This window comes from Podarcis gaigeae (assembly GCF_964106915.1).
Source record: "Podarcis gaigeae genome assembly, chromosome: 8".
NCBI classification, from domain to species: domain Eukaryota; kingdom Metazoa; phylum Chordata; class Lepidosauria; order Squamata; family Lacertidae; genus Podarcis; species Podarcis gaigeae.
The window spans coordinates 20,678,851-20,706,828 of record NC_139684.1 but is presented as its reverse complement, the minus strand read 5'-3'; the positions used below and the strand labels follow the sequence as shown (position 1 = coordinate 20,706,828).

The window sequence follows — 27,978 nt, the reverse complement described above, 5'->3', positions numbered from 1 at the left end:
TTGGTGGCATTGACACTTTATTGAAAAATACAAGGCCAGTAACAAACCTCTTAATAAATTAACAAAGCTTTGAATTACTGTATTAAACATTCTTTTTCCTTAATTAAAAAAAAAAACACCCTCACTGCTGTTGAAAAGCGCATCAGTTAAGACACTCACATAGGCTTGGTTAGTTTGAAAAATTAGGACCAAAGTAATAATTTAGGGTGTGAGGGGAAGGAATCAGGTTAGGAGGCAGAGAAATTATTTGGGATTTAGCAAGAAGTCAGCCACACGAATACCGACAGAAGCAAATTGCTGAAGCTTGTAGCAAGTGGGAGGTGGAAGCACTGTCCAAGCATCTTGTGGGCAGCTTCAAGGAAAGTGTCCCACGGACACACACACAACTTGGTGCCCTCCAAATATTCTGGGCTACAACAACTATCAGCCCCAGCTAGCACAGCTGGGGTTTGTAGGCCAGAACATCTGGAGGGAACCAGGTTAGCAAAGGCTGTCCTTGAAACAAAGGCCTCCAAGGGAGAGCATCTCACAGGCACCAAGACACCCAGCTCCGGGTGCATGGTTTCCCTAAACGGGCAAAAACACAGCCTGTGCCTCCGTGGGGCTTGGGGAGGCTCTGCCTTCCCCTTGTAGCACTGCAGGTTTTGTTCCGTGGAACAAAGCGGCAGACTCCCATCCCTGAGGACTGATGTGTGATCGGCTGTCTTTCTGAGGAAAGTGGGGTAGACAAGCCCACAAGGGCCTCAAGGGGGCCTATTAAGCCAACAGGAAGACTGGGGCCAGCGTCAAGCTGGCCATGCTGCTCCAGTCTTCTTGAGAGCCCCGTGTGGAAGGAGAGCTCTCCCCAAAGTGCTGTAGGCCAAACATTTCCAGGGTGGGGTAGGATTAGCAAAGAGGAACCTGTGCGACCCACCCCCCAATGTTCTCACAACACTCAATAGCCCCAGCCAACAGTCAGGGATGTTGGGAGCTGTAGTTGAACATATGGGGAATTGCCACAAGCTGCTCACCCCTTGCTTTGGTGCAGGTGTGTAGGGAAGCCTCTGGTTGTTTGCTGAGCTACAACTCCTACTGGACATGCAAGCTGGTGCTGATGGGAGCTGGGAGTTCGGCACAGCTGGTGGGCCAGAGCTTCCCCACACAGCGGCTTTAGTGCCACCTTCCAGATGCTGTTGGTCAGGGATGGTAGGCACTGGGCAGCAACATCTGGGGAGCCACAGATTCCCCATACCTGTGAATTTCTCTCCTGTTTTAAGGCACAGACATACTCCTTGGAGTCAGATTCTGGAGTTGGCTGGGGTGGGGACAGCCCTTTTCCATGTAACCTTTGGGGAAGGTGCCTTCCCTTTGCCCCAAATCATCAACCATTCTGAGGCTGCTGAATCAGCCACTCTTCCTGGGACAAAACTGGAACTTGAGGCTCTCCTGTTTCTTGGGCCCTCGGCCCTCCACCAAATGGATGGGACCAGAGGCAAGAGTGCCAAGACAAGTGAAAACAGTGTCTTGCCACCGTGAAGGTCTTCAGCAGCACGGAAGCCACCAGGTAACTTCAGCACACACCAACATCATTACTTGAGTGTTGTTCTGCCAGGGCTATAGGTGATCGGCTAGATGGGGAAATGGCTGTGGCTGGCCAGAGGGGTCGCGGTGGTTATGCAGTTTGAGCCACATTTCCAGTTTCAAACCAAACACACCCATTTGGATTTGGGTTAATGGCAGGCAAGATGACTTTGCAACCGCAGAGGCGCTGAGTTTCAAGTGGCCTTTGCTAAGCTTGTGCCCACGAGATGTTTTGGACTACAACTCCCATCAGCCCCAGCCAGCGGTGTCTGGTGCTGATGGGAACTGCAGTCCAGAACATCTAGAGGTGGTGAGTCCCGAAGGCTGGATGTGGTCCTCACGCAACTTAAGCAGCCCACGAAAGCATCAAGCTGCCTGTATTTTCCTTCCGCTAGATTTCTAATCTTTGGTTCTTATGTGGGAGGCATAAATTTCACTGGATGGGGCTGTCATCTTAAAACAGATAAAACTTTGGAGGATTGTCAGCTCCTCGTTTGCCAGGATGAGGCTCTCGGCAGTGAAATACGGCAAATGAGGGTGCACAGTGCTGGGCCTGTCGCCTACGCCCTCCCCGCCAGGTTCGCAATGCCCAAAGCTAATCTAGGTGCAGGATTGTGCTCTAGGAAGAAAGCACCAAATGAATGGTCCGTCGGCAACACTCACCCTTGGGAGACAAGCCACGGCAGGAGGGGGTCATCCTGGCAGCTGTTTCGAAGGCGGGGTAATGGGTGAAGTGGTATCTAGCGTAAACAAACAAACACGCCGGAGGAATCTTGATGGGGTTGCTGCATGCAGGAGCTGTTTGGCAAAAGGACTCAAACTTGACGGAGCAGAGTTCCTGCAGCAAGCCCCAGGAGGTGGAAGGTTGTGCAGATGTCTTCTGTTGAACTGTGGTCAAGCTGCTCCTGCTACGACCTGGCTTTTGGGGCCCCGCTTTCTTGGGTCGGAGCAGGGAACTGATCTCCTGCAGCGCACCTTCACTTTGTAAGAGTGCAGCCTTGTACCTGGAGAAGGCATCGTGCTTCACGAGTCAATCCTTCCATAGGAAGAAAACACTGCAGAGGTGGGGAAAGGAGTCGCAGTAAATGATAGGAAGAATCTCGCCGTTTTTAAAAGAATGTTAAAAGAGCCTGCTGGATCAGGCCAGTGGTTCATCTGCTTCGGCATCCTGTTCTCACAGTGGCTCAATGGGAAGCCCACCAGCAAGAGTGCAACAGCGACTCTCCCTACTTGCAATTCCCAGACAACTGGGATTCAGAGGCATACTGCCTCTGACGGTGGAGGTATCACAAAGTCATCCTGGCTAGCTGGCCATTTCTTAGTATGCTAGGCAGCTCCTTCTGTAGCCACCTTGGAAATACACACTACACTGATGCTGCAGGGAAGCCGCACCGAATGCAGCAGGAGTTTTGTGCTGATTGGTGGCCCTCTCTATCAATTAGCATGCAGTCTCTGCCATTTGGATGGGCTAAATGAGGCTCCTTCCTCAAGTGTCCAGGAGCAGCTAGCATTCCATCAGGCTATAGCAGAGGGTGAGGAAGAGAGCACTGCAGAATCTCTCCATCAGCTCTGCTGGCTCCATCAGGTTCCTCTCTGTTGCCAGCCATTCCAGGAGGCTGCATCAGAGGGAGAGAAATGGGAAGCAGGGCTGCTGCATCAACTTCGGTGGAGAGACCAGCAACCGACTGCACTGGCTGCCATTTGGTTTCTGGGCCCAACTCAAAGTGGTGGTTTTGACCTACAAAGTCTTAAAACGGCACAGGACTGCAATACCTCAAGGACCGCCTCTCTCCATACCCTGCACTCACCATCTGAGGCCTTTCTTCATGTGCCTCCTCCACAAGAGGTCTGGAGGGCTGCAACATGAGAATGAGCCTCTTCGGCAGTGGCTCCCCACTTGTGGAATGCTTTCCCCAAGGAGGCTTGCCTCGCGCCTTCGTTGCATATCCTTAGGTGCCACGCAAAAACATTCCTCTTCACCCAGGCGTTGGCGAATTAAACAATCTGTGGCCTTTTAATCTTTGTACAGGGGGTTATAGTTTCTGTTATTAAGGTATTGTTTTTGTAAACTGTCCTGTTATCTTCGGATGCAGGGTGGTATAGAAATTTAATAAATGGTAATAAGTTTCACTCCTCCACTTCTCCTTGAACTCTCTTCCATTCCAGCTAATCACTACTAAAAGCTCTGTAAGACCTCCAGTCCGAATATGCCTTCCTCCTCCCTCCCAATCCCTTTTCCTTTTCTGTCATGCCTTTTAGATTATAAGCTTGAGGGCAGAACTTCTCTTACTGCTGAGTTCTGGAAACTGCTCTGGAAGCCTTCTCCTCCCACCCATCCACCCTAGCTGCAGAGCAGGGTAAAATGCTTCAAATAAATACATGCCAACTGCTTAATATGAATTGGACAGGGGGAGATAAAGTTCTTTTCACTCTGCCCAGCCAGATGCTCCAGTGAAACCCATGAGCTGGACATGATTGGTCCATCCTGCTCCCATTGCCTTCAATCCCTGAATTCTCTGGGCTTTTGTATGTACGTGTCCATCTGTTTTTCCTCCACCTGGATTAATCTCCTCCGATACTCACTCCTTTCTCTCAGCCCTTGCCCAAAGCTGTGGTAGACATGGAACAACGCCCAGAACAGGACACTTTTGATCATCACAGAGATACAGGAACAGGTGATGACAGCCGCTTCCAGCGCATAGGAACTCCCTTGTCCCCACTCTTCAATCACCTGGGAAGAAAGCACATTCCACGTAAAGAAATCACATTTTCAGACAGAGAAACGAAAGGAGTGCAATGGGCAGGATGGACAATTGTCCCTTCTACCCAACGTTCCAGCCGGGGGTGAAATGATGCACCTGCAGGAGAAGTGATGCTTGGAGAGGAAGACGAGAGGCAATGGAGGCCCCACAACAAGTGGGCATAAAACAATCTAGAAGACAGGCTCTGGGGCAATTTGCAATGTCAGAGGAGACAGAAACATTTTGCTAGTGGGGCACTGTGGTTAAGAGTGTTGATCAGGAGAGAGAGGTTCAAATCTCCACTCAGCACTCTTCCCTCGATCTAACCTATCTCACAGGATTGTCATGAGGACAAAATAGATTTCTCCTTGGAAGAGGGACAGAACACGTATGTAATGAATAACGTGGGAAGCCAGCTGGTCCTCAGTCAAGCCATTCATTGGGCTGCCTAGCTCAGGACTGTCCGCAGTGACTGGCAGTGGCTTTCAGGCAAGAGTCTTCCCCCGCCCCCAGCCTTAACTGGAGATACCACTGAGAACTGGACCTTCTGCACGCAAAGTGGATGCTCTATGACTGAGCTAGGGCTTTTCCTTAACATAGGAAGCTGCCTTCCACCAAGTCAGACTATTGGGTCCAGGTGGCTCAGTGACTAGTGGCAGATCTCCATGGTTTTGAGACAGGGGTCCTTCGCAGCCCTGCCCAGAAATGCAGGGGATAAGCAGCTGCTCTGCCACTGAGCTCTGGCCCCTTCCAGAGCTACTGCCAGCATGTATGGATACAGCAGGAATGGCAGGAGCTGTCCCCTCTTCCTAGCCTGGACATTGTCGCCGACTCTGCTCCTGGACCTGATCTGGGATAGAAGCATGTTTCGAGGGGGCAGGCAGCAAGACAGCCAGAACTGCCACTGAAATTGGCTGTAACTTCTAAGAACTCAGGCTTGAGCTTGCTATCTCCTCCTCCCTCCTCTTCCTTTTTCCTCATGTGCCATGTCTTTTGTCTTTTTTAAAAAAGATTGCGAGCCTGAGTGCAGTCTCAGGACTTTGTAAGCCACTCGGAGGGTTTTCAGGCTAAAGGGTGGAGTTTGAATGTCATAAGTAAATAAATAAACAAGCAAGTAAGTAAGTAAGTAAGTAAGGCTCAGGAGAAAACATGGGAATTCCTGGGAAGAATTTAAATCATGTTACTGACAGCAACTGAGAGCAGACAGGGAAAGGAAAGGAAAGTGTGTATAGTCCTGGTTGCCTCAATTCAAAAAAAGATATTGCTGAGTCAGAGAAAGATTCAGAAAAGGATGGGGCAACTCTCCTACAAGGAAAGACTGCAGCATTTCATACTTTTTAGCTTAGAGAAAATGCAAGTAAGAAGCGACAAAATAGAAGTTTATAACATTATGCATGTCGTGGGGAAAGTGGAAAGTTTTTCTCCCTCTCTTATAACATCCAATGAAGCTGAATAATAAAAGATTCAGGATAAATGAAAGTCCATCTTCATGCAACACAGTGTTAAACTATGGAACTCACTCCCCCAGAAGACGTCCACCAAGTTGGATGGCTTTAAAAGAGGATTAGATAAATTCAGGGAGGAAAGGGCTATCGCAAGATACTAGCCATGATGGCTGTGCTCGTAATGCTTCTGAACAGTTGCCGGAAGCCACAGAAGAGGGAGAGGGCTCTTGTGCTCGGATCCTGATTGAAGGTTTCCCAGAATGGGCATCTGGTTAGCCACTGTGAGAACAGGATGCTGGACTAGATGGGCCATTGGCTTGATCAGCAGGCTCACCATATTTATGAAAACTAATGTCATCCCCCCCCCCAAAAAAAATTGTTCCTATTTTTTGTTTTGAATGGCAGTGAAAAACGAAATGTGGGACAGCCGTCCAACAAGAGCACCATGCCCTAAAATCTCTTGTGTTGTCTCTCTCACTTCCACCTTGGACTTGCAATCCCAATCCCTTCACCTCCGCTGACCTTCTTGTCTCCCACGCCCACTCCTTCCTCCCAACCAGCCAGGCCAGCTTGACCTTTCCCATAAAACCCTGCTGCTTTCCACACAGCTGTGGCGAGAGAAGAAGCTGTCAGACGGCAGGTTTTTGAAAAGCATTGCAGTCCTTGAGATCCCTGTGCTGCTGCTGCTGCTGCGATAACATCAAGAAACCAACCACCCCTCTGTCTCCAAAGAAAGCGAAAAGCTTTCCAGTTTCAGTGCAGCAACCAATCCGAGCCGCTGGTGTGTGAACAATTCATTCTGAAACAGCAGGTTTCATTTCCGTTGTGTTAAGTGCCAAGATGATGGCTCCCTAGGAGAGCGATGAGATGCCAACTCTGTTCCCAAAGGATCATGGGAGTCATATGACTGGGCTAAGTTTCTGTTGGCTGGCACAGGAACAAAGGGAGCTACCGCACTCAGAGTCAAACAACTGGTCTGCCTAGCTCAGTATTGTCTACATCAGGGTTTCCCAAACTTGGGTCTTCAGCTGTTTTTGGACTACAACTCCCATCATCCCTAGGTAGCAGGACCAGTAGTCAGGGATGATGGGAATTGTAGTCCAATAATAGCTGGTGACCCAAGTTTCGGAAACCCTGGTTTTAGACAGGAGACCTCTCCCAGCCATACCTGGAAGTGCTGGGGACTGAACCTGGGACCTTCCGCTTGCAAGACAGATGCCTTACCACTGAGTTATCCAAAAAAAGAGTCTGCCTTATGAGACAGACTATTGGCTAATCTAGCACTGCAACTGCACCTCTCCTTGGATAGAGGTAAAGATGGTGTTACAAGGAGGGGAGGGGTCACCCGGCCCAACCTGCCCCGCTTCAGCCAAAAAGATTCTCTGAGCAGCTTCCAAAACGAGCTCAAAGATGGCCCTTCCTTGCCCCCCACCCCACCCCCATTCACAATCTCATAAAGCACGCAAGGAAAAGGGAAGGGGAGGGAAGAGAGAAAAGCAAGCTCAAGCACAAAACCTTAATGCTACTGTGCTGAAGGCAGGGACCATCCCTTTGGCTGAAAAGCGGGATAATACTTTAAATACATAATCTCCCGGACCTCCTGGCTTCTGTGCCTTTCGGGGAAATTATCTGTGGGTGAAACTTCTGGGGCTCTTCCCCTCTAATCCCCTGTTTATTCCTGCTGATACACGTTCAGAGCTGGCTGTCTGAGGACCGTCTCTGTGATGCATTTTTTAAAAAGAGAGAGGGTTGTTGCTGTTTCTAAATTTTCCCTGCTTTGCCTTGACCGGAAGCAAAATCCCAGGGCGCCCTGACACAGAGGGTTTTCAGAAGCCTTTTGAGCACCCTGACGCTAACCCTCGGATGCCTGGCAATGGCGGGACGTGGGAGCGTTTGGCCGCAATCCTGGAATGTTCTGAGCCTGGCTTGAGTTAACCGCTTCCAAGGGCGAGCAAAAGTCATTTGAAATGTGGGAGCAGGATCGGATGGGCATCTGTAGTGCATTTTTCTCAAGGGCTTTTGGATTAAATAAGCCACACATACACCTCAGTTAGTGGGGGCACAATAATTTCTTAGCCCCACAGTTTTGGGTGTTTATTTTGTTGGGTCTATTGGACCAAGACAGATGATCGTGTTAAACCTGTAGTGGGTGGCCTTTTTGAGCCCTAAAGTATGCATGTTGTGGTGGAATAAGAGCCACACATTCATTCTTCTCCCAGCCCCACTGCAACTTCTGTACAAAGAGTTGTGAGGTCTAAACTTGCCCTGATGGTACATTGAGCTCTCAGCATCCTCCCTGTGCCCCCTGCCAGCTGATTGGCTCTGGGCACAGCCAAGAAGCAACAGGACTGGTGTAATAGTCAGCTCTCCTTCTCCCGCTTCTCCCCATCCTGGTCCCCCAGCTGTAACTGGTGCTGTTGACTACATTAGAAAAGGTAAAGGGTAAAAGGACCCCTGACCATTAGGTCCAGTCGTGACCGACTCTGGAGTTGTGGTGCTCATCTCGCTTTATTGGCCAAGGGAGCTGGCGTACAGTTTCCAGGTCATGTGGTCAGCATAACTAAGCTGCTTCTGGCGAACCAGAGCAGCGCACGGAAACGCCGTTTACCTTCCCGGCGGAATGGTACCTATTTATCTACTTGCACTTTGACGTGCTTTCAAACTGCTAGGTTGGCGGGAGCAGGGACCGAGCAGCGGGAGCTCACCCCGTTGCGGGGATTTGAACCGCCAACCTTCTCATCGGCAAGTCCTAGGCTCTGTGGTTTAACCGACAGTGCCACCCGCGTCCCGTTGACTACATTGCCCCCCCCCAAACAGAGGCTGAGGAGAAGGAAGGTACATGGGGAGAGCCATTCTTGTGGGTTTTCTTCCCTCAGGTAAATGGTGCTCCAAGCAGCAGTCACCAGGCAACCCAGAGTGAGCCACGTGGGGGCCCTTTAAGGGTCAGATGCAGCCCACAACCTCCCCCTGCCCTGTGGGACCTACTGTGGCTTAAGTGCCTGGGAATTAGCCAACGGCTAGTACACTCTCCTCTCCCTTCTCATAAAGATAAGGCACAAAACACAGTTTCCTGGTACATAGGAAATGTTAACGAAGAAACCGGGAGTTGGGTCCAATGCCCGCCTTACTCAGGGTAGGCTGTCTGCAGTTAACGATCATGCCTAACCTAGGACTATTCAGTTCAATGGGTCTCCTCTGAGGAGGACTTGGCTGGATACAGGATCTGAAATGTCAGGTCTGTCCCAGAGTAGTTAGGATCACGTTGATAGTCAGAACCGGCTGCTTTGATTTTGCATATTTGTCCACACAGCCTAGACCTGAAACCATAGGGGCTAGCAACCTTTCTTCTTAAAAATAAAGCGTTTAAACAACCCAACTTTACATGGTGAGACGGCCAGTTGCCTGCACTCTGGGAACATGCAGCCCTTCCTTCAGAACAGCCCCTACAGAAAAAGGGCCCACACAAAGGCAGCCAAGCCAGGGGCTTAATTTGCTTGCACTAGCAATCAGCATCTTGAGGACTGGAAGAATTCCCCCTGCCCTTCCTTCTCATTAAATCAACAAAACCCTTGGCACCGACTTACCGTGTAGATCAGGTAGGCGAGATAAGCAACCTCAGGCAAATTCTGACTCAGAAAAATCCAGGCTAGAGGTTTTAACTCTTTTAAGATCTAGGAAACAGGTGGGTGGCGGGAGAAATGAACTGAGTTAGCTGCACATTCATTGGTTGGGTTTGCTTTAGCTATACGTACATCTAGCTACCTCTCAAAGCAGTCTCAAGAGTTATCATAAGCATCCCATCAAAGGCCGTGGGGCAGAGCTAGGGCAGCCCCTCACCCTGCTTCCTCCTACTGGTAAAACAGTGGCAAAACTAGGAGGCAATCTGAGCAAGGAGCCTTCTCCTCCTTCCCAGGCCAAGAGGTGGGCTTTCCCAGACACTTCAGAGCCAGCTAACCCTCACCCCCATGCTGGAGAAACCACCAGCAGCTGAACAAGGCAATGGCACTTTCAGGCAGTGGGGACGAGACCTCCGGTCTGGGAGTCGAATGTGGCCCCCAGCTCTTTCAACCTAGCCCTCAGAACTCTCCCCTGACCCCTAGTGGTGTTGCCTGCCTGAAATGTGTCCCTGAACTCTGATCATGCCTCTTTCTTGTCTATATGGAGCAGAGAAAGGGGGTACGGGCTTTTTGGGACCTGAGCTACTCCACAAAGGTAATGTTTAACTCTGTTGCCTCCCCCCCTTTTGCCTCTGGTCCTGCCCACCATTGGCATGAGGCCCCCCGGAAGGCTGCCCAGAAGGGATTGAGGCCCTCGGGCTGAAAAATGTTCCCCGTCCCTGCTTCAAAAGGGGAAAGGTAGCTCCTCGGAGCAGGAGGGGGAAGCTGCAAGACTAGGCTGGCCACCATGCAGAAGGCTTTTGCAGGTCACTGAAGCAAATGCTCCCTTTCAGCCAGTGCTTGGTTCAGGGAATTTCATAGAATCATAGAATCATAGAGTTGGAAGAGACCACAAGGGCCATAGAGTCCAACCCCCTGCCAAGCAGGAAACACCATCAGAGCACTCCTGACATATGGTTGTCAAGCCTCTGCTTAAAGACCTCCAAAGAAGGAGACTCCACCACACTCCTTGGCAGCAAATTCCACTGTCAAACAGCTCTTACTGTCAGGAAGTTCTTCCTAATGTTTAGGTGGAATCTTCTTTCTTGTAGTTTGGATCCATTGCTCCCTGTCCGCTTCTCTGGAGCAGCAGAAAACAACCTTTCTCCCTCCTCTATGTGACATCCTTTTATATATTTGAACATGGCTATCATATCACCCCTTAACCTCCTTTTCTCCAGGCTAAACATGCCCAGCTCCCTTAGCCGTTCCTCATAAGGCATCGTTTCCAGGCCTTTGACATTTTGGTTGCCCTCCTCTGGACACGTTCCAGTTTGTCAGTGTCCTTCTTGAACTGTGGTGCCCAGAACTGGACACAGTACTCCAGGTGAGGTCTGACCAGAGCAGAATACAGTGGCACTATTACTTCCCTTGATCTAGATGCTATACTCCTATTGATGCAGCCAAAAATTGCATTGGCTTTTTTAGCTGCCATGTCACACTGTTGGCTCATGTCAAGTTTGTGGTCAACCAAGACTCCTAGATCCTTTTCACATGTACTGCTCTCAAGCCACCTGGCCTTGGCCTTGCCTAAATGCAGTCAAGCCACATCTGTGTCTACCTGAAGAGGCACCACAAGCGTAGCCTGCTTGGAGCCCAACTAGCACAAAAGGGGACGGGACAGACAGCCCCTTTCCCCATATAGCTGTAACAACAGATTTTGGCATCTGGCAAGACAGTATCCAGGGCTCTGTGTATCCCTCAGAAACAGAACAGGACCCGATTCAGGATGCAGAGTCCAGCGTCACAGAACTGTCACTATCTTTTCTTTCTAGCCCTCGTGGTTGTGAAGAATGTGCTAGAATCTGAAGGGCCAGACGCATAATTCACATAGCTCACGCCAAGTTGCAGAACTTTGCAATTTATGTTAGTGCTTTGGCACAGAATGCTGCTCTTTCTAAAAAATAAATAAATCAAGGCCAGCATTTCTTAGAGGAAATGTCTCTGGTTTACCCCCAGGAAATGCCCATTTGATCAAGGGGGTGGGGAGGGGAGGCGCACTCACAGCAATGATGCCACAGACAACTTTCAGCCCAGCCCAGAGAATCCCAACCGCCAGGAAGATGCTGTGCAGAACTGAGATCTCCCGAATCGAGGTGAGCAGCAGAACGCACAAGCAAAGCTGGAAGGCAAAAAGAGAAGTCTAAGAGGTTGCAGCAGCTGCAGACGTCCCCTTCATGCACCCCTTAACCATTTGCAGCTCACGGTCTGTTGTGTTGGTTAACTCGCTCACTTTCCAGAAAGGCAGGCCATTTCATGACCTGTGCTGGGGTCTTTCATAGAATTGTAGAATTGAAAGCAAGGCAGGAATATGCAGTTGTCCCATAAGGGGATCGAACCTGCAACCTTGGCCTTATCAGCACCATGCTCTAGCCAACAGAGCTATCCAGGCTAGAAGGAACACTTAACAAAAATGCCGCTATTCAGGGTTCAGCCCCTCCAAGCGACCATTCAGAACTGCTCTGCAATTTTAAGAAAACTGGTGCCTGAGGTCCACTGATTTCAGTGGGCCTACTCAGAGTTAAACGCAAGATGCAACACCCATGCTACATGCTTTTTTGTAAAAACAAGTTTAACAAAACTCTCAGTTTCCTCGGCTTTTATTTTTATATGAGTTGCCTTGCGTGTACCCTGCAGAAAAGCAGTTGAGAGAAACGCAGGTGGCATAGTTGGGCCAAGGGAGTCAGGCTGTGGTTGGGACTGAGGCCTGGGCCTACCTGAGCCTGGAGGTCAAAGGTCAGCATGGAAAAGCAGAGGTTGAGCATGAAGTATTGGGCCTGGAGGCTCTCCAAGGCCCCGCCCACCCGGAAGGCCATCATGCTTTCGGTCTGAATGAGGACAACAGCGCAGATCACATCGAAGGCACCGACTAAAAGGATCAGGACAAAGCGGGCCTTAAGAGGGAAAATGGAAGCAAGACTGTCAGAATGGACCACACGCCCCTGCGGCAGCAGAAGAACCTCCACCAGATTCAACGTGTTTGACTAAGAAAACGGAGAGAAGTGTGAATACTGCTGATGGCTTGGCAAGAGGTTGAAGAGGAAGGAGGCAAGCTGGCAGAATTCACTAGGATGCTCCACATGTAAGGTCTCACCTGCACTGCACATATAAAGCAGCACCGTGCCTCTTTAAACAGTCGTGGCTTCCCCCAAAGACTTCTGGGAAGTGTCATTTGTTATGGGCGCTGTGCATTATTAGGAGATCTCCCTGTTCCCCCTCAAAGACCTACAATTCCCAGAGTTCTCTGGGAAGAGGGACTGGCTGTTAAACGCCCCCCCCCCAGGAACTGTAGTTCTGCGAGGGGACCAGGGTCTCTCCAAACAGCTCCCAGGAGTCTTTTGACGGAAGCCACAGCTGTTCAAAGTGCTGTGATGCTGCTTTAAAGGTACCGTGCAGATGGGGCCTAAGCAATGCAATCTGAGCAGCACAGACGCAGGAATTCAAATTCCACGCGGACGAAAGATTGGAGCCTGCTCTGAACAGAGGGGAAGTCCAGACCTGCCCCTCTCCCGAATTATAAAGTACTCTGCTGCCTCTCCCAGCATGCTCCATGCCCAAGCTCTTTGGGAGCAAGTTTATCCCTCCGTCCAAGGTGACCTGCAAGGGCCTAAAGTGTACCGGTTTCGGGTGGCTTACATTTCTGCCTTCTCCCTTCTCGGTTCCAAATCAGTTATGCATCTTTCTAAAAGGGGGGCAGCTATCTTCTTAAAACCAGGGCTCAGCAAAGAGAGCGATTTGTTAGAAGGTGATGCAGGAACATGACAACACACACAACCCTGGGCTGAACTACGCTGACAACAGGCCCCAGAGTGATCTTGCACCATCTAGGAAGCTCCCGCCAGGCCCTTGGTTCAAGGCAAAGACCCAACCGCTGGCCACTCACGAGCAGTTTGGGCTTCTGCTCGGCAGGCAGGACGCTGAAGTTGACGACTGAGCGCAGCATGACCAGTGCGATGGAGAGGACGAAGACGATGAGCTCCTGGCGGTTCTCTTGCAAGATGCCCCGGCTCACATAGTAGATGCAGAAGACTGTCGGGGAAAGAGACAAATCCCGCCATCAGCCGTCTGCGCAGGTGAGAAAAAGGTGCCTTCCAAGCTGAAATGGGAAGCTGAAGGTTGACGTCAACCTAGAAGGCATTTCTTCATTTTTAAAAAATATATATATTTAGAGTTAGGTTAGATTGATGAGGCTTTTTTATCTCCAGCGTAGAGGAAACATCCATTAATTGGCTCACCTGTCCTCCCAACAACCATCTTGTGAAACAGGGAGCTGTTCCCTGGCTCTGAAGGCAGGGAGTGGAGGCTGAGCAACAGGGAGGTCATTTCAAAAGCCTGCAGTCCTCATGAGTGATTTACAACTTTTTAATGTGTTTTTAAAAGCTAGCACTATCTTGAAAGAGGCACTGGGTTGTATTCAACTAAGTTATACTGGCAGCAGACCCTCTCTGTCTTCCTCTTTCCAGGGCAGAAGTTTCCTTAGGAGCCATTGGCTGCTGCAACCCCAAATATCTCTGGAGAACCCTAGAAAAATTAAAGGTGTGGCTTTTCTAGGTGGGGAGTGGGCAGGAACGAACAGGAGACAACAGTTATGGTTCTGGATCGAGACATTTCTGTGTCCAAAGCTGATGACAAATGGGATCCTATCAATTGGGATTCTGTTGAGACGCATCTGCCCAGTAGTTGCGGACACAGAGGGAGGAAAGCGAGATGTTTTTTGCAGGAATATTTCTGAGCAAGGCGAGCCCTGGGCTCTCCAAATGCTAAAGGTGGACTGGGGTGGGATTGGCTGACTAATCTGTCTCTTTTTTTTCTTTTCTACAATGAGTAGGGAGCAGCAGTGGCGTAGCGTGGGGGGTGCAGGGGGGGCCGGCCGCACCGGGCGCAACATCTGGGGGGGGCGCTCGCACTCGCAGCTCACTGCCCCTACTAAAATCCACGCGTTAGGTACTGACAACCCACGCTACGCCACTGGGGAGCAGTCGAGCTTGCTATGAGGCAAGGGATTTTGAGGGTGGCAGGGTAGGAGGCAAACATATCTGACTTGGCAAACTGGGAAAGGACCAGCTTAGTGGGGGACCTTAGGTTCAGGTTTCCAGGTTCTGTAGGGATGGGTAGACTCCCTGCCTGGGACCCTGAAGAGCCACTGCCAGCCAGTGTGGGCAATACTGAGATAGATGGACCAAGTTGGTTATTACCCAATTCCATATAGCACAGCGCAGGGAAATGCTTGATTGGCTTAGTAGCAATTCTTTTAATATACAGTACATGAACTGAGTGCAGTCCTCTCTTGCTTTAATTGTTGGCCACCCAGATTCTGTGCGAAGAAGAGTTGCTGATATTTCTGATGGTAGAGAGCATAGCTTTCGGAGGGGGTGAATATTTTGCAGTTTCCATAGCTTTAATGAAGTTTGAATCAGAGCCCTAGACTTTAACACTATAGAGCATTTGAGCAACCAAATATCATTAGGGCAGGTTCAATCGGCAGCCCTCCCTTATTTTAACAGAACTTCATCAATGCCCTAGCGGTTTCTTGTGCTTTGACTTTCAATGCCTCCAGATGACACTTCCAAGAGAGGGTTTCACTAAAGAGTAAATCCAGGTATTTAAATAATAGGCTTTGTCCTATAGCTTGGTGATTTAAACACCATTTATACCTAGGACTGTGTTTGCAAAAAATCATCATCTTGGTCTTATTCTGTTTACAGTATGTGCAGAAAACCTGCAAGAGATTTTTGAGGCCAATTCGGGAAAACGAGAAGAGCACTAACCAAGATTTCTTGTTCTTAATAACTGGAGATACCCTTTCTATATATCAAGCTCTTATCTCTCCATTTTGGGAGATAATTGTTCAAGGACGGGGGTGGGGAATGAGACCTTGTCGGTTGATAAGAACAAGAAATGTTTACCTTCTATGGCGACAGCCAAAATTAAATCAGTCCTAATCTAATTATTGCTTATAAGAAATCTCTTGAAATGTAATTAACATTCAGCCTGGGTAGCATCAAGAGCCAACATTATGGTTATTTATGATTTTATAGTACCCATGACGGCAATTGCCTGCTCTTAGGGTGTGGCCATACTCTGCCCATATTGTTAGTATTTTATTTTTTGAGGTGATCTATGCTATCTACTGTCCCAGTCAGGCTTCTAGACGCATAGCAAGTACACGGGGTCTTAGAAAAAGCTCAAAAAGGTCATCACTGAACTTAAGTTTACTGAGAATTTCAATGTATGGGGTTTTTAATAGGTTTTCTCTCTCTTTAGGACCACATTTCTGATTCTCATGACTGCAGAGGTGTGCTCCAAAACTGCTGCTGAAACACGTTGCTTTCACAATCCTCAGGATCAGCTAAACCAGAAATTAATTTTATCCTTGTTTTTGTCAGTCAAAAATACACTGTGCAAAGTAGCGTGCCCTGGAAACTGTACAAAATGGGAGGGAAATTGTGCAGATGTTACTTTACTGCCTGTTCTCGGTTCGGGAAGCCAGCCTTTCTCGGCGGAGAACATGCGGAATTCTTGTTGGAGCACAAATGGCCTCGGCCGCCGGTCGTGCCAATGTTTGCATCTTCCTTTCTCCAAGTACTCAGGGACCTCTTCATTACCTACTGCCCGATCGTTGCAATTGGACTGAACCCAATGCCTTTTGCATTTGTGTTGCAACAGAGGTGTGAGGAACCCCAGGGCCTGGCAGCCAAATGTGGCCCCCGAGGACTCTCTGCCTGGCCCTTAGAACTGTTCCCAGGCCACACCCCTAACCAACCTGCTATGCACCCTGCCTGTGTGCGACTGAACTGTGATAAGGTACCCTGCATGCCTGGAGATGTGTGTGTAGCCCACTGCCCCAAGTCAGGCCCAATGCTCTGCCCACTTTTCGCTCTGGCCCCACCTGCCACTGGCATCTGGCCCCCGGGAGGCTCCCCATAAGGGAATGTGGCCCTTGGGCTGGAAGAAGTGTTCTAACCCTGTGCCACTGTCTCTTAAAAAAACAAAAAACAGGGGGAGCAGGGTCCTAGGCTGGGCGCTCAATATTATATCTAACGGACATGTTTATATGGGGAAATGGGGAATTCCACCATGAGCTATTGGAGGATACAAATATAACCATTTAAATTTGTAATAATAATAATAATTATTATTAATGGGCCCTGCCAGGCTCGTTCTTCTCTGCCCTGCTAAAATCTCTGCCGATACTAAACAGCACCTGATGTTTTTGACCAATCAGAACCTCAGAACCTGTCGGCATTCATATTCCAACTGCCAAACATCTCAGGAGGGCAGCACCTGTGAAATATGAACCTTGTCAAGGGCCCCGTGGCAGATTCATGGTTTGATTAGAGAACATGAGGCAGGTAGCATGATGTTCATGAGGGAGGAGAGGGGAAAGGGAGGTGGCAGACCTGCTGGCAGGGGAAAGGGGGAGTGTCGGGGGAGTGTCGGTAGTGTTGCGCAGCTCCCTGCTTGCATCACAAGGTGGTTCTTGGCTCAAAGGGGCCCATGGGGCGCAGTGGTACAAAGCACGGGTGGGCAGCTTTGGGCTCTCCTCATGTTGCTGAGCAACAGCTCCCTTCAGCCCCCAACTAGCGTGGCCAACAAGCAGAGATGGTGGGAGTTGTTCAGCAACATCTGGAGGGCCAAAGGTTCCTCACATCTGGTACAGAGACAGGAAAGGGCCCTAGATCAGCGGTTGCCAAACTTTTTGGACTAAGGGTCACATTTTGGATTTTGAGAGAGGGATGCCAGTCAGAAAATGGCTGCCATGAGGGGTGGGGAGGTGGTGAAGGAAGGTGAGGACAGGTGACCTCACCTAGGCCCGAAGTCACCCCCCACCAAAGCAGGCTCAAAGCTTCTCAGAGCTTTCCAAAATCATTTTTTTCAGCAGCTAAAAGGCATTAGCTAAGCATCAGAAACATTCCGCTTGCTGTAACTAAAAAGATAGCAACAAAAGTAGGGAACACAGTCCATTGTTTGTCAGACCTTTCTGATGCCTTCTGGCCTTGCTAAAGAACCACATTGCAACTTACTTTCTGTCTGGGAACCATGCCAGAACAAGAGATTGAAACATATCTGAACACTCTGAAATCCCTTTCCTGGGAAGGGTGCCAAGAGTCCCAATAGTCCCAAGACAGCTTTCTGTTCATGCTCAGAGGAATCCTGAGGGAGGAGAAAGGGGGGGGAACTGGAAAGGGGTATATATGCTTGTTCACATGATTGTGAACTCGTGCATGCTTTTTGTGACTTATCACACTTGCTCCTTCTACCAGTTCATGGATGGTAGAAATAAAAGCCTTTTCTCTGAAACTATTCCTTGAGTGTCTGTTGACTCCCACTTCCCTTTCCCAGGCGCAATATTTTTCCCACCCGAGGGCAAAGCCTCATAAGGCTACAGTGGCATATCACAAAATTAGAAAGAATATGAAGTCCCCTATACAGTGGTACCTCAGGTTACATACGCTTCAGGTTACATACGCTAACCCAGAAACAGTGCTTCAGGTTAAGAACTTTGCTTCAGGATGAGAAGAGAAATCGTGCTCTGGCAGCGCGGCGGCAGCAAGAGGCCCCATTAGCTAAAGTGGTGCTTCAGGTTAAGAACAGTTTCAGGTTAAGAACGGACCTTCGAAACGAATTAAGTACTTAACCCGAGGTACCATTGTAATACCTCCCATGGGTTCCACCAACTGGGGGCCTGCGATAAAATGTTGCAGTGTGATGTGCTTCTGTCCCAGGGTTCCATTCCCCCTCCCAGTTTTCTTTTTCCCTCTGCCCACTGAGCATGCACAATCCACAGTGGGTTGTTTAGGGTTTCTTTCTCCTTTTTTAAAAAAAGTACCGTATTTTTCGCCCTATAGGGCACACTGGCCCATAGGGCGCACCTCATTTTTTGGGGGGGGAAATGAATAAAAAAAATTATTTTTCCCCTAGCCCCCAGAACAGACTGCTATCCGCAAGCCTTGCGAGCCCGGCAGCAACTCCTGCCGGGCTCGCAAGGCTTGCCGACACCTGCGCGAAGCACGGGGGGGCCTTCCAGAGGGCGCCCCGTGCTTCGGGCTGCAGGCTGCTGCCCGCAAGCCTTGCGAGCCCGCGGGAACTCCCACTGGGCTTGCAAGGCTTGCGGATAGCTTCCTGAAGCCTGGAGAGCGAGAGGGGTCGGTGCGCACCGACCCCTCTCGCTCTTCAGGCTTCAGCGAAAGCCTGCATTCGCCCCATAGGACGCACACACATTTCCCCTTCATTTTTGGAGGGGAAAAAGTGCGTCCTATAGGGCGAAAAATACGGTAAATGCCCAGCTACATGACAATCTTGAATGTCACCTTTTGATTTCTATGGGCAGGTTTCACCTCTGTCTGGGGTGGGTGGGGGGCATTAAAAAGAGCTTCACGGTGTGAACCAGGAAACAACCTTTTCAGATGCCGAGTTGGTTCTCTCTAGCCTTTTTATATCTATGTGTCTCCTTTTGCAGCCGCTCCATTCTGTGCCCCATCCCGCTTGGTTGTCGGTTTTTCTCTTCTCTGTCGGTCAGCATTCTGTAGCCGTTCAGTACTCACTGGACAATTCTGGGGGGGTTTCTGTGCCTTGGGGCATTTTTAATTTTTTTTTTTTAAAGTAGTCCTGCATACCACCAAGTTATCCTGAGCCTGCTGATATGTATGGTTTGTGTGGTTTCGGCTTTCTATGTGCAAGCATGCACAACCATGTCCAAACTCAAAATGGAATGATTATCTACTATGGTTTTGAAGTTTGACAGCTGGATTTGGACATAGCAAGCGGGAGGGGGGAATCCTAACCATATTCCTATCAGGGAAATGGTTGGGTTGGGCTAGAGGCGCCACCTACAGTCCATATGTAGTATTGCCCACAGTTCCAGCACAATGGCGGTCAGAAAACAGAAAAGGTCCAAAGTCCTGGGAGATTATGCTTGGGTGGAGACTCAAAGGGCACCAGTGGTTAATTTCTTAGGCCTTAGTTTTTCACCTGCAGAAAGGGAATGATCTCTGCCATGGCACTGACGTGAACAGGAAACGATATAACAATTGCAGGAATGCAAAAGGAGCATAGAGAGCTGTCTTATACTGAATCAGACCCTTGGTGCATTTAGCTCAGTATTGTCTACACTGACTGGCAGCAACTCTCCAGGGTTTCTGGCAGGGAGTTACCAGAGATTGAACCTGGGACCTTCTGCATGCAAAGCAGGTGTTCTACAGCTCTTTCCTGTGGGATTAACCATTAATAAGCAGGATTAATAGCTTCTTGGAGAGAATAAAGTAGCTTGTCCCGTTCAGCTCCATGCACACCTGAAGTCTGCTTTGCTCTATAATGCCATTTCTTGAAGAAATTATCTCCACAGTTGAAGGAGTCAGGAAGTTATTTATTTATTAGATTTATGTGCCACCTTACCCTCCAAGGAGCTGAAGGTGGTCACATGGTTCTCCCCATTTTATCCTCACAACAACCCTGTGAGGTAGGTTAGGCTGAGAGGCACTGAGTGGGGAGTCGAACCCTGTTCTCCCAGGTCAGTCTAACACTCTCAGTTGGTGGCTCAGGCAACAGCACGAGGGAGCTATTTCCCTTCTGCCTTGTTTGCTAGCTTCCTGTATGTATCTGGTTAGCTACTGGATTTTCCTCTAGAGAGGTCTTTGCTCTGATCCAGCAGCTCTCTTTTTTAAAAGATTATATTTTTTGCATATATTCCCATATGTTATTGGTTCCCATGCCTTATATAGGACAAAGCAACCAGCCTCCATTTGTTGAGAGTGGGGCAAAGCCTCCCTCCCTCCCTCCCACTTGTCTAGGGGTCAGAACTGAGTGGGCTTAGCCCCCCACACACTAAGATTCTGCCAAATGCACCTCTTGACCAATGGTGGCATGTGCTTGTTGGGACTGGTAGGGTGAAATGCAGGGAGACCAACAGTAGATGGCGCCAAAGCCAATGACAGACGGAGCTTGTTAATTCTAATTGGCCTGAATCCACCTCCCTGCCCAGTTCTACAAGGTTAATAATACCAAGACTTAGGAGGAGGAAGCTGACAGCCCATGCCACCAGCTGGAGTGGTTCTAAGCAGACAGGCAAATGGAGGCTGGCTGAAGGCAATTCCACTCACTCCAATGGACCAGACCTCCACTACTCTTGACTATCTCTCTTATAAATATGCTGCCGTTTGTTGTATGGTTAGATTGCAGAGGCTGCAAAATGTCAGGCCGGCACAACCTCCATTAAGAAGAATCATGTTTGTGTATGTGTTTGTGTGCTTCCATGTACAGACACATTTCCTCCCCTACCCCTCACCTGAGGCCTCTGCAAAATATAGCCCTTCTTCCCACCCATCAAAAACATAAAACGGGCATTTTGCTGCAGAGTCCCCTCTTCCTTACCGACGCCGATCAGCTGAATGAGAGAGACAGTGAAGTCTTCGTCCTTCTGCTGAACGAGGTTCTCTATGGTTAATCCGATGACGCTCAACAGGGAGAGGATGGTGACGCAGAAATAGATCTTGACCGGAGAGGACAGCTCCGACCAAGGTTTGATCTGCAATCAGAAAAGCATGTAAATGTTCTCTAAGCAGCTTTGCAACTAGGTAAAAAACCCCACATGGTTTCATAGCAGCCCTGCAAAATAATCCAGTGTTGTTTTGGTGGGGTGTGTTCTTTGGAACTAACTCCCTGCTCATATGCAGCAGGCAGGGACCTTCCCTGTATTGTTTCCTGTGCCTGAGTAAAACATATTTGTTTAGGCAAGGCTACCCAGGCAGGCAATTTTAACACATATATCTATTTTCAAACTGCTTGTTTTCTTTATAGCTTGTTAAACGTTATGTCAACTGGTTTTTAAGGGTTGCTTTTATCAATAATTTTAAATGAATCTATTGTGCCAACTGCCAATTCCAGTGGATGCTCGGGTTGCAAATGTGATCCGTGCGGGAGGCACGTTCACAACCTGCAGCGCCGCATCTGCACACATGCAGGTCGCGATTTGGTCTTCTGCACATGCAGAAAGCGCGATTTAGGGCCTTTGCACATGCGCGAGCGCCGAAACCCATAAGTAACCCGTTCTGGTACTTCCAGGTTCGGTGCAGTGTGCAAAAACGCGTGACCTGAAGCGTCTGTAACCCGAGGTATGACTGTAAGTGGTATATAATTTTTGTTAAATAAATAAAAGTTGGGAGTTGGGGAATGGGTGAGACTGAGAGGTGGTAGTTAATGACAAAGTGGTCCGTCCCCCCCGTTTTTATTCATTATTCATTCATTAAATCTATCTATATCAGGGGTCAGCAACCTAAGGCCTATGGGCCACAAGCAGCCCATGGGGGTCGTTTTACCCACAAGCCACCAGTTCAGCGAGTTCCCGCATGCTGCACTAAACTGCAGCGCCGGAAACTGCGTCTGCACAGTCGCAGGCACCGGAAATCATGGGTGTGCGTGCTCACAGGCACCCACGATCTGGCCCACGGAGGGGGCTCAGCAGCAGTGAACTGGCCCAGACAATGTAAGCCTTGCCGACCCCTGATCTATATCATGCCCTTCCTCCTGAAGGAGCTCAGGGCAGCAAACCCATCAAGCAAACTTCATAGTGCTTTTTACCAATAAGGCTCTGTTTTCAGGCTTTCAGAATAATCAAAGTTTCCTGAATGATGTACATTTATGTATGTCAGGTTTCCCACCTATAAATTTATTATCTAAATGAACCATTTTTTAGAGAAGAGGTTTGACAGGTCCCCACCCTCAAGTGACTTTTTAAAAAACAGTCACATGGAAAACAGAGAAAGGAGGTGGGGTAGAAGCAGCAGATAAAACCAAAGAGGGATATGTCATTACTGCAACAAACACAGAAGGCCAGGTGCAGCTCTAAGAATGATAAATGCAACTGAAACTAACAGGAAATCAATTGGTTCAGATACTTACAGGGCCACATGGGGTAGGGATGAGGTCTTGATGTCTTGGGGTTAGATTTGGCACCACAGAGGTTAAAACTTCATTTGGCAGGGGAGGATCTTGCGTCTCCTCCGAAGGGAAAAGGAGGACCCTGGAGGGAGAGAACAACAACAAAAAGATGTCTGCAGGTGAAGCTAAGTGGAAGTGTTGCATATAGATGTGAGAAGGTTTTTGGGTTCACTGGGTAGCCTCTGAAAAACCATGGCTCCTGCCCAGCCAGTCTTTTACTGAGCTGATTTCAGTTTGAATTTCCTGATCCAACTTTTTGAATTGGAGACCTCGTGGGCATGGGGGGATGGGAATCCCCACCAAGATGCCCTTGCTGTAAGCTAGCATAGCAAGCATACTTGCGGACGCCACAAGCTGTTGTGCGAGAAGAGAGGCAGCCCCTTTCGTGAGTCAGGACTGCAAGAACATGCATGCTTTTCCGCTGCATGGAAATCTGGACCACAGTGACATGCTCAAGGATGTCATGATTTCTTCCCCCATCCTGTCCGCACTTTTAAATTTAAACTGAAAGCTAAGTTTCTTTTGTTGCTGAAGTAGAAGCAACCAGGATGGAATCTTCCCCAGGTCTTAGTGTGGTGTAGTGGTTAGTGTTGGATTAGGACCTGGGATAGCAGGGTTGAAAGCGGGGCCACAAGGTGTGACTTTGGACCGTTGACAATCTCTCTTGCCTAAACTATCTCACTGGGTTGTTGTGAAGATAAAATGGAGGGAAGCATGCATGCCTCCATGAGCGCCCTCTAATAATAAATATAATTATTATTTTTATTGTATTTATTTATACAATTGGTCACTTTAAAAAAAACAACTAAAGTAACTAAATGCATCTGTATAAATTTAATAAAAAATAAATACGTTTTCAAAACGAATTCAGAATATTTGAAGGGCTTTTTTCGTTTCTCTTTTTTTTTTTTAGAAAAAGCATCTCAGGATTCAAAGTTTGGTGGTGGTGGTGAAATGTGACGTCAACGGTCGCGGTGAGGTCGTGACGTGACGCGGCGGCGACGTCACAGTGCCTGCCACACTTCAACCACTTTAATGCGGGCCAGAAGGAGAACTCTCAGGTCCAGACTGGTAACTCCACCCTCGCACCCAACCGCCGCCCAACCTCCCCCGCCCCCCCCCGCGCTCGCTACGGGTCCCCGCGAGGCGCAGGCGACGGCAAGTACCTCGTGTCGGGAGGCTCCATGGCGACAGAGTCAGTTACATGGCCCGACGGGGAAGCGAGCGGGCGCCAGCTCCGCTTCCAGGCCTCAGGCGCCTTTTCGGGAGCGGGTAAGCCATAGAGACACGGGCCGAAGTCCTAGACCGGCGAAACTTCCGGTAAAAACAGGAAGTGTATGCTCCACTTCCGTCGCTCTTCGCTGTCACTTCTTATGTAGAGACCGCGTTGGGAGTTCAAAAGAGTAGAGCCCGTAGAGAGTGACGCATAACGAAAGTACAACTTGGACTTCTGAAAAAAAAAGCAGAGACTTGGGTTTTAAAGAATAAAATAAAAAGCCCCTTTTCACGTTTAAAAAGTTTTATTGTAGTGGGATTTTAAAAAAAAAGTTGCCGTTTTGGTCATCGCTTCGTATAGATGAAGAGGTGCCTGGTGTGATGCAAACCCTCCACTTTTGACTGGAAAGTGGATTTGTTGTTGTTTAGTCATGTCCGACTCTTCGTGACCCCATGGACCAGAGCACGCCAGGCACACCTGTCTTCCACTGCCTCCCGCAGTTTGGTCCAAATCATGTTCGTAGCTTTGAGAACACTATCCAACCATCTCGTCCTCTGCCGTCCCCTTCTCCTTGTGCCCTCCATCTTTCCCAACATCAGGGTCTTTTCCAGGGAGTCTTCTCTTCTCATGAGGTGACCAAAGCATTGGAGCCTCAGCTTCAGGATTTGTCCTTCCAGTGAGCACTCAGGGCTGATTTCCTTAAGAATGGAGAGGTTTGATCTTCTTGTAGTCCATGGGACTCTCAGTAGTCTTTTCCAGCACCATAATTCAAAAGCATCAATTCTTCGGCGATCAGCCTTCTTTATGGTCCAGCTCTCACTTCCATATATCACTACTGGGAAAACCATAGCTTTAACAAAAAAAGTGGATTTACTGAGATAGAAAGTTTACAGTGATGCACGCTGGGTTACAGCCAGTGTTAACCCTACTCAGAGTAGAATAATAGAAGGCTCATTTTGTTTTATTCCAGACCCACTGGAATACAGTTACTCGGGTTACATACGCTTCATGTTACAGACTCCGCTAACCCAGAAACGGTACCTCGGGTTAAGAACTTTGCTTCAGGATGAGAACAGAAATCGTGCTCCGGCGGCACAGCATCAGCGAGAGGCCCCATTAGCTAAAGTGGTGCTTCAGGTTAAGAACAGTTTCAGGTTAAGAACGGACCTCGAGGTACCACTGTAAATGGACATCAGCCCCATTCAACCCTTACTTCGTTTGCCTGTAGCCCTCCAAATGTCATTGCGCTACAACTCCTATCAATCCTGACCATTGACCATGTTGTCTAGAGCTGAATCATTCTGAGAGGCGAGCCAGTTTCCTCAGCCCTGGTTTGCAGAAAAAACAACAACTTTAGGCTTGAAGTGCCCATAGGAACTGAGCGGTAGGGGTGGGGGTTGCCTGGCAGACACTCCTGCATTTAAATTACACCTTCCTCCTGGAAGGCTGCTCTGTGAGGGATGAACTACAATTCCTACCATTCTTGTGGGATGGGGGCATAGCTGTCAACTTTAAGATTTGAAAATAAGGGATCAGCAGCCTCAAAAATAAGGGATCGGCAGCCTCACCTGTCCCGGGGACAGTCTACGGGATATCTAACAATCCAGGATAGCAGTGGGAAGCAGCGGGAAACGGAGCTGAAATAAGGGGATTTCCCACAAAAAAGGGAAAGTTGACAGCTATGGATGGGGGTCCTTTAAATATATTGTGTATGCCAAAACATTCACACATCTTCTTCCTGATTCCTGGGTTGGAGTAAAGAAAGTGGGGGACTTCCTCAAGTGGAGTAGAAACTTGAATTTTCTCATATTTTGTTTGCTTGCTTATTGGAAATATTTCAGCTTCATGGCGGCGAAAGAAAGAAAGAAAGAAAGAGAAAAAAACATTATTTCCTCCCTCCCCGAAGGTGAGGGTGTTTGACCTGAGTCGTCTCTAGAAACTTACAACTCTTGTTATATCGCTAGCCCCTTCTTGTATTAACTAACGCTTGCTAGTTATCTTTGGCTGCAAAATCTCTCACGACAGCAACCCGGAAAAGAGATGCCGGGAAATTCGTCGCGCTCTGCACGTGCCTTGAGGCACAGTCACCTTGCGATGTCAGGTTTGGGGCCGGGCAAAGGAGCCTGGTCCTAAGTGCCAGTCGCTCTCCGTCACCTTGAGAAAGTATTCATCGCATTCATAGAATCGCAGAGTTGTTAAGGGATCTCGAGGGTCATTCAGTCCAACCCACTGCAATCCAGGAATCTTTTGCCCGATGTGGGGCTCGAACCAGGGACCTTGAGATCTCTTTCTCACTCCCCACAACACCTTGCTCCGCCTGATCAGAGGAGGAGCCCTTTACAGACCAGGCGGAGCTTCTCCATCCGCGGAGGCGGCCGTGATCATGGCTGCGGAAGGGGAAGGCAAGACTTGTCCAGGACCGCAGGCAGGTGGGTGTGTCGGGGGCTAGCATTGTGCGATTGCATTGCGATGGCGGGGATAATTCCCTCCCCACCCCCCAAAAAAATTTGGGAAGTTGCTGGAGACATTTGCAAAGCTTAGCGCCCCCACATCCAACCCCCCCTCCCCAAGGGCTGCGCTGCAGGGATTGCAATATATTGTTTTGTTGGTTCAGCACAGCAACGCGGTGCGTGTTTGTGTGTCTCTTTGAATGGTTAGTTCTGCCGCGGCGTCTTGCAGTTGTTAATTTTGGGGCGGGGAGATGCCTGGATGGTTTTTGAATTATTGCCAGGGCTCAGGAGCTCTGAATGTAGTGGTCAAAGGTGGGTGTATTTCTCATCGGCTGAACCAGGGATCACCAACCTGCTCACGCACCCCCTTCCAAGGGTAAAGGGGGGGGTAGATACAGTTGAAATAAAGGCTGGCAGTGGTGGTATTGTAGTGGGGGTCTTTGAATTAACCCTGGAACTGAATCAGAAATTAGCACCTTAAAGTAAGGCTGCATGCACACAGAATAGGGTTAACACACAATTTTTCCTCTCCCAAAGAATCCCGGGAACTATAAGTTGTTAAGAGCTCTGTGAGGGGTAAACTACACTCCCCAGGAATCTTGCAGAGTGTGCTTTAAAAAGTTAGGTGGGTATGCAGCCTAAAAGATTAATTGTGCCATGAACTCTTTGGCACTTCACCAGATCATGTAGAGGTGTCTCTGTACCCGTATCCGCACTGTGTGTTTGTGTGTATGTAATAGCACGCTGATGTTGTGGTGTAGTGGTTAGTGTGTCAGACTAGGATCTGGGTAACCAGGGTTCAAATCTCCCCCACTTAGCCATGAGGATCACTGGGTGAGCTTGGGCCAGCTACTGCCTCTAAGCTTGACCTGCCTCACAGGGTTATTGTGGGGATTAAGTGAGGAGGGGGAAACCGTGGACTCCACCTTGAGTTCATTGGGGACAAAGGTGGGATATAAATGCAGTAATATAGATGCACAGGTGGGTGTGTAGAAAAATGTGAATGGCAGGTTTCAGCAGGAAAGAAGCACAAACAATAAGCCCCTGACCATTCAGCTGAACTGAAATGGATGAGGAGAAAGCACAGCGACCATTCCAGGACAGCAATAATTTGTGACTGCCACCCTAGCTTTGCCTTTCGAGTGGGACAGGAAACCAGTGTCTCCATTCAGGCCTCAACTAATAGAATCAAACCTCTTGATCCATTGTCATTTCATCCTGGAGACTCCTTTTGCAGTTCATCTGGTGTCAAATAGGCTTCTGGTGTCAGAGCTGTGGCTGCTTATTCTTTTGCATAGAGACAGACCCGTTTGTTCTGGGGAGGCAGGCATTGTTAACAGTAGACATATCACATTGATAAAAAGAAATCCAGGAAGACCAGAAGCCGCAACTGCCGACCGGTCAGTTAAGCTTGGCAAAGAATTATCAGGTACTCGGCCTCTTTTGTCCCATGCTCATTTGACTCCACTGTTTTCATTTGACTCCATTGATTGGGGGGGACTCAGGCCTTGAGCTCAAATGGGACCCTCCAGGCATCTCTGTCTAGGTCTCAAAACTCTCCCCAGGCCACAACCCTCAGTGCCCCAAGTGTTTCGGCCTGGCTGGAACTCTGACCGTGCCTCTTGCTTTTCTGAATGGAGGCTGGAGGGGGAGGTGTGTGTGCGTGCACAAAATAGTCTTCTACAAAAGGGATAATTTTATTTGCTGCTCCACCTATTTTGTCTCTGGCCCTGCCCAGCACTGGCATGTGGCCCTTGGAAGATTGTCCAGTAGAGAAGGTGGCCCTCAGGCTAAGAAAGCTTCCCTATCGCTGCTTTACAATAATTATTCTCTGTTACTTAGGTAAAGGTAAAGGTACCCCTGCCCATCAGGGCCAGTCGTGACCGACTCTAGGGTTGCGCGCTCATCTCGCTCAAGAGGCTGGGAGCCAGCGCTGTCCGGACACTTCCGGGTCACGTGGCCAGCGTGACTAAG

At 49.0% G+C, this 27,978-nt stretch overlaps 2 protein-coding genes across 3 annotated transcripts in view; one reads left to right on the top strand and one right to left on the bottom strand.

Annotated features, from left to right (window-relative positions):
* On the bottom strand, positions 1-23,634 carry LOC310850821 (uncharacterized protein). Its single transcript, XM_083752815.1, has 9 exons — positions 23,505-23,634; positions 22,300-22,420; positions 20,773-20,926; positions 13,286-13,431; positions 12,120-12,296; positions 11,408-11,524; positions 9,331-9,417; positions 4,144-4,291; positions 1-2,615 (listed from the first exon to the last, which is right to left on the bottom strand). The coding sequence occupies exons 1-9, from the start codon at positions 23,522-23,524 to the stop codon at positions 2,584-2,586; spliced, it is 1,002 nt and encodes a 333-aa protein (XP_083608941.1). The 5' UTR covers positions 23,525-23,634; the 3' UTR covers positions 1-2,583.
* The window catches only part of SLC35E2B (solute carrier family 35 member E2B), a 33,441-nt gene continuing 28,935 nt past the window's right edge, over positions 23,473-27,978 (top strand). Inside the window, exon 1 of one of the 2 annotated variants that reach the window (XM_083752725.1) lies at positions 23,473-23,610. The gene's annotated coding sequence lies outside the window, so the exon portion shown is untranslated. Of the gene's footprint in view, positions 23,611-25,860; positions 25,984-27,978 lie in introns of those variants that run through there. The other variant, XM_083752724.1, reaches the window with a different exon arrangement.